General features: G+C 53.1%; 1 protein-coding gene across 1 annotated transcript in view; it reads left to right on the top strand.

Moving 5' to 3' along the window:
* Nucleotides 1-2,396: 2,396 nt before the first annotated feature.
* Nucleotides 2,397-8,133, top strand: part of CORO2B (coronin 2B) — a 55,291-nt gene continuing 49,554 nt past the window's right edge. Inside the window, exon 1 of the mRNA XM_015412335.1 lies at nucleotides 2,397-2,597. Coding sequence (XP_015267821.1) covers nucleotides 2,397-2,597 — 201 coding nt within the window. The remainder of the gene's footprint in view (nucleotides 2,598-8,133) is intronic.

Raw genomic sequence — 8,133 nt, 5'->3', positions numbered from 1 at the left:
TTCTCTCAAAAAGAATGATTGAGATTCAAATGCAGCCTTCGCAACGGGAGCATCCTAATGTTCTGTGGTGGGGGGGAGGAAAGGTGCATCGACTCCCTTTATTGAACAGGGCCTGCATTATGTATATATTTCAAACAAACAATGCTCCCTCTAAGCTATGGAGCCCTGTGAGCCAAAATTCTACTTTGTGAGCTCCTGGCATTAAAGATGTGAGCGAGCGATTTGGCTGCTGCATCAATGAGTTTGCTCTGGAGCCCTCCTTCCTGAGCTGAGGCAAAAAGGTGTGAGCCGGAGGCTAAAAAAACTGTGAGCTGGCTCACACTAACTCAGCTTAGAGCAGGGCCGGCCCCAGCTTATTCTGCACCCTAGGCGAGGTCCCTTCTGGCGCCCTCCCCCCCTGCGCCCACCATTTTTCAAAAATAAATGCATTTTTGGAAGAATGAAAAACACAAATAATCAAGAAATTCTCAGAGTACGGGGCTGGGTGCAGTTTGGCGCCCCTAAGGGCCGGCCCGCTCTAGGCGATCGCCTAGTTCGCCTAGTGAGTGAGCCGGCCCTGGCTTAGAGGGAACACTGATTTCAAATGCCGTTTCTCCGCTGATCCGCCTTCACGATCGGCAAGGCAGCTTACCGCAAGGAAGTGCAGAGGAAAATTAGTTCCTGAAGGTGAAGACAGCAGAGCAAAGCGGGGGGCGGGGGGGGCGGGGTATGTCCTTCCATATGTCTCCCGCTGTCTGATTCACACCAGGGATGGGGCTCAGTGGCAGAGCCTCCGCTTGGCATGCAGAAAGTCCCAGGTTCAATCCCCAGCATCTCCAGTTAAAAACGATGGGGTTTGTGGGTCCCTGAAGTTAGCAGAGGGCGCGAGGCTTACAAACACAATGAAGCTTCTCTAGCCTGCGTGTGTGCTGTTAAGAAGAAACTGACACGGAGCCTCTTTTGCTGTTTCAAACTGATACAGAGTTCTCTACTGTAGGGAGTTCTCCACTCTTGTGAGCGCTGATGGCAGCAGGAGGCAATGGAACATATCTATGCTGTTTATATTTTGTCTTAATTTTGCTTTGTTCGGGCTGTGAGTTCAAGAGTGCATGGACGGTAGCCCCCTCTCCCACCGGCCGTGCCGAGCCTTCTCTTTGTTTTATTTAACTCCAATTATATCCTGCCTTTCAAGAGGACCAAAAGTGGCTTACATCCTTCTCCTCTCCTCCAGTCTATCCTCACAACAACTCTGTCAGGTAGGGCTGGTCTGAGAGCGTGTGACTGGCTCAAGGTCACCCACCCAGTGAGCTTCTGTGGCACGAGTGAGGATGTGAGTTCAAGAGGGCCCCATGCATGGACAGTAGCCCCCTCTCCCGCCGGGCGTGCCGAGCCTTCTCTTTGTTCTATTTAACTCCGATTATATCCCGCCTTTCTCCCCAAAGAGGACCAGAGGTGGCTTACATCCTTCTCCTCTCCCCCAGTCTGTCCTCACAACAACTCTGTCAGGTAGGGCTGGTCTGAGAGCGTGTGACTGGCCCAAGGTCACCCACCCGGCGAGCATCTGTGGCACGAGTGGGGATTCGAACCTGAGTCTCCCAGATACTAGTTGGACAGGAGTTCCCTCTGGGAATTCGAACCCGGTTCTCCAGATTAGAGTCCGCCGCTCATAACCACGACAGCAGGCTAGGTCCAAAAAGACCAGGCCTTGGTGATCCAGTTTTAATTTTTTAAAAAAATGATTAATTTAATTCATTTATACCCCGCCTTTCTTCCCTGTGGGAACCCAGATTGGCTTACATCACTCTCCTCTCCCTTTTTATCCTCACGATGACCCTGTGAGGTAGTTTAGGCTGAGAGAGCGTGACTGTCATAAAGTCACCCAGGGAGCTTCCGGGGCACAAGTGGGAATTCGAACCCAGGTCTCCCAGATACTAGTCTGACTTTCTTAACCACTACACTACACTGGCTCTCATGGGTTTCCCTCAGCATCAAGCTGGCCGATGCTAGGTTCAGGATGCTGGATTAGAGAAGAGAAGACGAGACTGGATTTATACCCCGCCCTTCACTTAGAGTCTCAGAGCAGCTTACAAACTCCTTTCCCTCCCCTCCCCACAACAGGCACCCTGTGAGGTAGGCGGGGCTGAGAGAGCTCTTTCCAGAACTGTCCTTGAGAGAACAGCTCTGAGAAAACTGTGGCTTGCCCAAGGTCATCCAGCAGCTGCAAGTGGAGGCGTGGGGAATCAAACCCCATTCTCCCAGATTAGAGTCCGCGCACTTCACCACGACACCAAACTGGATTAGCTAGGCCTTGTTCTTCTGTTCGGTTTTTTTTTTGGGGGGGGTCTTCTGGGGGGGGGGATTCCAGAACTCCTTTGCTGTAGAAGTTGGCTGAGCGTCTCCGTCCGTTTGCTCCGCAGATGTCATGGCGGCCGCAGTATCGCAGCTCCAAGTTCCGGAACGTCTACGGCAAAGTGGCCAACCGGGAGCACTGCTTCGACGGGATCGCGATCACCAAGAACGTCCATGACAACCACTTCTGCGCGGTCAACACCAAATTCATCGCCATAGTAACGGAGAGCGCTGGCGGGGGCTCCTTCCTCGTCATTCCGCTGGAACAAGTAAGTGGCTCTTTGTCTGGTCGGTTGTTCTCGGGAGAGACCTTTGTTCGTTCCAGCGGCCCGGGAGAAACTGTCCTTGCTTGCTCGGCCGTTCTCTGGCCGATGGCAACAGTGGCCCCGGGCCGAGAATGTGGAAAACGCGGCCAGGATCAAGAAAATATAAACCTTCCCTTCCTTCTCTCGCAAATGACGGTGCGGACAGACATTGCCTTAAGATGCTGGTGTGAATTTTAAAGTTCAGCCTGAAAGTCTGACTCGTGCAGTCCATGAAGATAGATTCAGGTTTGGGTCACCGTGCTGGGCTGAGGTAACAAAACAAAGGCCCCGGTCACACGGAGAATTTGCCACGCAAATGGCACGAATGTTGGGCAGATTTTCGGGGTGCGATCACACCACAACATCTGGGAAGGGTAGCGCACCCGTGGCCAACCCGTAGCATCCCGCCGAAGATGCAAAGTTAAAAAGTACCAAGGAAAGTGCACTAGTATCCGGAAAACGCGCGGCACAGGCGGGCGTCTGATCGCGGGAGCGCTAGTATCCCGTGGCATCTGGCGCCTGTCCATGTCCCATCGCAAACCAGATGTTTTTCGTAAGCACATCACAAACATGACAGTGAAAGCAGTGCACATGTGCAGAAATGCAAAACGCTTGTGTGATCGTGCCGCACTGCACTGCTTCTTTGCCATGCTGCAGCTTCGCCGTGTAATCGCCAGCTGACAGCCGAAGCGCAGAGACTCGGGGGACCGTGTGATCGGGTTGCCGCGCTTTATTTTGCTCCAGGGCAAATAGCCATGCCTCCCCCCTGCGTTACCTGGCCCGTGTGACTGGGGCCAAAGTTTGAGTCCAGGGGCATCTTTAAGACCAACAAAGTTTCATTCTGGGTATAAGCTTTCGTGCGCACGCATGTCTTAAAGGTGCCCCTGGACTCAGGCTGTGTTCTGTGGCTCATGCAGTGTTAACCGTCAAGCTGTTTGAACGAACCTCCACCACTGGGTCAGTGGAAGCATGCAGGGCCAGCTCGAGGTGTTTCTGCGCCCTACGCGAGGCTGCCTTGTGGCGCAGATGCCAACCTCTCGGTGGGGCCTGAAGATCTCTGGAGCCAGCCACCCTTTTGCTACCGCCGCAACCGCCTCCTCCCCCTCCGCAGCTGTCAGACTCAGTGAGCATGCCCCACATGTTCCTGCAGCGCTCTCCAAGATGGAAGAGAGATTTCTCTCGTGCTCCGCTTCCGAAGGCAGTTTGGGAGGGAGGTGGGGGGGGATCCTGTCTCCAGGCGGGGGATGCTCACCGGATGCTTCTCCCCAATTAGTGAAACGCTGACACTTGGAGAGCTGCCCGCGGGCTTTTGGCGGGGGGGGGAGGCACAGCTTGGCGCCCCATCCAGGGCCCAGCACTCTAGGCGAATGCCTAGTTCGCCTAGTGGGTGAGCCGGCCCTGGAAGCATGCGAGGGAGCATCAATTGGGGGTGTTCATTCAAGTTCTGAGGCTGGCTGGCTGTCAGGCGATGGCTGACTCTGTGGTTGTGTCTGTGGGGGTGTCGGCAGGGCGTGGCCGCAGCTCGGGAGGATGGCTGAAGTTGGGGAGGGAGCCGGGAATGTGGTTTTGCAGCTGGACGGAGCCTTCGTTCTGTGTCGGGAGGGGGGCTCTTCTCTCAGGTGCCTTCCGTGCTCTGAAATTCATGCTTCCATGCTTCATATTTGAAGGGCTTTCTCCGTCCACATGTCCCTGTGAGCCAGCAATGGCTATTCGTCCGCCCTCTGTTGGCGACCTGACCGTTCCGGGTGGCCCGTCCGGGGCTGACCGGAGCCAGGGTCTTTTCCATCGTGGCTCCGGCTCTGTGGAAGGGGCTCCCTGAAGAGGCAAAGGGGGTTCCCTCCTTGGAGGGCTTCCGGCAGCACTGCAAGGCCTGCCTGTTTGAGGGAGTTTGAATTGGCAGGGATCTTTTAAGGGTGGAAGGACGGGGGAGGTTTGGGGGTTCGCTGTTTTATTTTTGGTTTTAAACTGAGAGCCAGTTTGGTGTAGCAGTCAAGTGTGCGGACTCTACTCTGGGAGAACCGGGTTTGATTCCCCCACTCCTCCACTTGCAGCTGCTGGATGACCTTGGGCAAGCCATTATTCTCTTAGAGCTCTCTGAGCCCTACCTACCTCACAGGGTGCCTGTTGTGGGGAGGGGAAGGGAAAGGCGTTTGTAAGCTGCTCTGAGTCTCCGAGTGAAGGGCGGGGAATAAATCCAGTCTCATCTCTTCTTCTTCTTCCAAAATGTTTTTAACTAAGTTTGAGTCCAGTGCGTGCCCACGAAAGGTGATACCCAGAATCAAACTTCCTTGGTCTTTCTTGAACGATACTATAGAACAAAACGCAAAAGAACTAGATGCCAGTGACCGTTTTCTCTTATGGTGGCCGATCCGACAACTTTGCCATCTCATGGATAGTTGTATTTTAAATGATTTGAACTGTTTTTTAATTTGTTTGAACGGTTTTATTGTTTTATTATTTCTGAAGCCAAATGGCCTTGTTGGCTGCCCCAAATAAATAAATAACTTAATTAATAAAGGTGCCCCTGGACCAATGCTCCCTCTAAGCTGTGGAGTCTTGTGAGCAAAAATTCTACTTTGTGAGCTGCAGTCATTAAAGTTGTGAGCGAGCAATTGGGCTGCTGCATAAATTAATGTGCTCTGGAGTCCTCCTTCCTGAGCTAAGATGGAAAAGTGTGAGCCGGAGGCTAAAAAACTGTGAGTTAGCTCACACTAACTCGGCTTAGAGGGAACACTGCCCTGGACTCATAGCTGCTTCAGACCAACACGGACACTTCTTCAGATGTGTTTTTAACTGTTATTGTAAGTCGCCTTCGCACACGAGGAAAGGAGGGATATAAATGTTTAAATAAATTAATAAAATTGCACGCAGTCAGGGAATGATCCCCCACACTGGCTGTCAGTAATCCAGAAAAGCCGAAAGAAGTTATATTCAGTTGTGCCGGTCTAAAAGAGCCATTAAAAAGGGGGGGGGGGAAACCAGAATGCAAGCCACTTAAACCCTTTTATTAGGACCGATAAATGACACATAACGGTTGATAATCTAGTCGTTTCCAGCTGTGGACTGGGAGGGGTCCCCAAGGGGTTTGAATATAATTGAGGGCATATTTGGCTTCCTTGTTCATTGTTAGAAGACTGGCTGGGAGACTCTCAGAGTTCCTCTTCAATTAGCGGGAGGCTCTCGAAAGGAGCAGCCCCCCTAATTAAAAGGTTTCCATATTTAGCAGAAATAGATTAAAGTCACCTAGAAACTTAGGGAGAGGAGCAGATTAGACTCTCTCGCGTCTTTGCCGTTATATCCTCGCCGACGTTAATTGGAACGGCTTTCTCCCGTCGTCCAGGACACGGCATTCGCAAGGCATCTGTTCCCATGCCGGCGCATCAGAAACGTTAACTGCTTATGATAGAAACCTGCTCCCCCTCCCCCTGTTCTTCCCAGAAGCCAAAAGCCTCCCACTCAGCACACGAAAACCAACTAAAAGAAAAAGACATCTGGGAGAGAATATTATCTGCGCGCTTGGGGCCTGGCTGTTCTTCCGCACAGGCATCGGGTGGGGAACAGGCGAAGGCGGTGGGCTCGATCCACCAAGAGCACCTCCTGTGTATAGCCCCCTTGAAATGAATGGGAGCTGACCTGGCGAGCAGGTAGAAGTCGAGGCGAGCTAGCTGGAGGGCTTGGTGCGGCCTCCCAGTCGCAAGGGCCGCGGGGGTGGGTGGGTGGGTGTCCTTTGCCTGTGAAGCACTGTGACTGAATGCGCACGGTCCACAGAAACTCACGAGCCCTGGCTCTGTCCTCAGATTCACAGACCGAGGCTTCAAGGTTAACATCAGAAGAGCCCTGCTGGATCAGACCAGCGAGGGTCCATCTAGTCCAGCATCCCGTCTCACACAGTGGTCAGTCTGGAAGGCCAACAACAGGGCACAGAAGCCAAGACCTTCAGAAGAACATCAGAAGAACCTTGTCTGGATCAGACTAGTGAGGGTCCACCTAGTCCAGCATCCTGTCTTACACGATGGCCAGCCAGTTCCTCTGGTGGGCCAACAACAGGGCATGGAGGCCGAGGCCTTCCCCTGAGAAGAGCATCAGAAGAGCCCTGCTGGATCAGACCAGTGAGGGTCCACCTAGTCCAGCATCCCGTAGTTTAAAAAAAACAGGGCACAGAGGCCGAGGTCTTCATTAGAACATAAGAAGAGCTCTGCTGGATCAGACCAGTGAGGGTCCCTCTAGTCCAGCATCCCATCTCACACAGTGGCCAACCAGTTCCTCTGGACAGCTAAACAAACAGGGCAGAGATGCCGAGGCCTTCCCCTGAGAAGAACATAAGAAGAGCCCTGCTGGATCAGACCAGTTAGGGTCCATCTAGTTCAGCCTCCCATCTCACACAGTGGCCAACCAGTTCCTCTGGAGGGCCAACAACTGGGCATAGAGGCTAAGGCCTTCCCCTAGTCAGAACATCAGAAGAGCCCTGCTGGATCAGACCAGTGAGGGTCCCTCTAGTCCAGCATCCCGTCTCACACAGTGGCCAACCAGTTCCTCTGGAGGGCCAACAACAGGGCAGAGAGGCTGCAGCCTTCCGCTGAGGTTGACTCCTGGCTCTGGAATTCAGTGTCTCTGACTGTGGAGGTTCCCCTCAGTCACCATGGCTGGTAGCCATTGATAGACTGGTCCTTCGTGAATCTGTCTAATCCCCTTTTAAAGCTGTCTGTGCCTGTGGCCATCACTACATCCTCTGGCAGCGAGTTCTACATTTTAACCATTCGCTGTGTGAAGAAGCGTTTCCTTTTGTCTGCTCCTGGAGCGACAGTCTTGGCCAGTGGTCATAGTGCTGCTCCAGCAGAGCCGTGCAGGCAACAGAGCTCCGCTGGAAGAGGCCGTGGCCTTCATCCCTTCACCTACCAGAGTCCTGATTGGTCAGGCTGCTAGTCCTCAAGGAAGGACTGCAAGCTTGCTGCTCCCTTGCATGCCACACTGACCAGCCTGGAATTTCTGCCCATTCCCGGGAAGGTTCCCTGGGGGAACCGGTAGAGTTGGCTTGCAAGAAGAGCCACAGGGAATTTCCACAGAAGCCATTGCAGTCAAAGGGAGCTCCACACAAGCATTGGAACCCTTAAGTCCACCTGGAATTGCAGAGGGGATGACTCTCTGTGTCCTTCCTTCCTTCCTTCCTTCCTTCCTTCCTTCCTTCCTTCCTTCCTTCCTTCCTTCCTTCCTTCCTCTTTCTTCTCTTCTCTCTCTCTCAGTTTGGTGTAGTGGTTAAGTGCATGGACTCTAATCTGGGAGAACCGGGTTTGATTCCCCACTCCTCCACTTGCAGCTGCTGGATGACCTTGGGCAAGCTGTAGTTCTGTCAGAGCTGTCCTTGAAAAAAGAACAGTTTCTGTCAAGAGCTCTCTCAGCCCCACCTGCCTCACAGGGTGTCTGTTGTGGGGAGAGGGAGGGAAAGGAGTTTGTCAGCCGCTCTGAGACAGCTTTGGGTAGTGAAGGGCGGGGTATAAATCCA

The sequence above is a fragment of the Gekko japonicus genome, unplaced genomic scaffold, assembly GCF_001447785.1.
Source record: "Gekko japonicus isolate JY-2015 unplaced genomic scaffold, Gekko_japonicus_V1.1 scaffold3723, whole genome shotgun sequence".
Lineage (NCBI taxonomy): Eukaryota > Metazoa > Chordata > Lepidosauria > Squamata > Gekkonidae > Gekko > Gekko japonicus.
The sequence above is the reverse complement of the archived record's forward strand: the minus strand, read 5'-3'. Positions and strand labels throughout refer to the sequence as shown.